The sequence below is a fragment of the Nestor notabilis genome, unplaced genomic scaffold, assembly GCF_000696875.1.
Source record: "Nestor notabilis isolate BGI_N333 unplaced genomic scaffold, ASM69687v1 scaffold26158, whole genome shotgun sequence".
Classification (NCBI taxonomy): Eukaryota; Metazoa; Chordata; class Aves; order Psittaciformes; family Psittacidae; genus Nestor; species Nestor notabilis.
The window spans coordinates 1,757-2,100 of NW_009940972.1; the positions used below are offsets into that span (position 1 = coordinate 1,757).

A 344-nucleotide genomic window follows, 5' to 3' on the forward strand; every position below is an offset into this window, starting at 1 on the left:
TGGGTGGTGGTTGGGCGTTGGGTGGTGGTTGGGCAGTTGGTGGTCGTTGGGTGGTCATTGGGTGGCCATTGGGTGGTCATTGCATAGTCATTGGGTGGTTGTTGGGCGGTTGTTGGGTGGCCATTGGGTGGTCGTTGGGTGCCCATTGGGCGGTCATTGTGTGGCCGCTGCCCCCGTACCGAGGTGAAGACCTCCGTGGTCTGCTGGATGGTGGCAATCTTGGTCCAGCCCCACTTCTTGAAGAGCTGCACCCGGGTGGGGTTGTGCAGCGTGGCCGAGGGGTGGGTGCGGAAGAAGGTCGGGAAGCGCTGGCGGTTGGACAGCGCTGGGGAGCTGGAGCCGTA

The 344-nt window shown here is 63.4% G+C and overlaps 1 protein-coding gene across 1 annotated transcript in view; it reads right to left on the reverse strand.

The window, feature by feature from the left end:
- Nucleotides 1–329, reverse strand: part of LOC104410478 (gamma-aminobutyric acid type B receptor subunit 1-like) — a gene marked incomplete at both ends in the record, with an annotated part of 2,082 nt that extends 1,753 nt beyond the window's left edge. Inside the window, one exon of the mRNA XM_010020644.1 lies at nucleotides 180–329. Within this exon, the coding sequence (XP_010018946.1) occupies nucleotides 180–329 (150 nt within the window). The remainder of the gene's footprint in view (nucleotides 1–179) is intronic.
- Nucleotides 330–344: the final 15 nt, after the last annotated feature.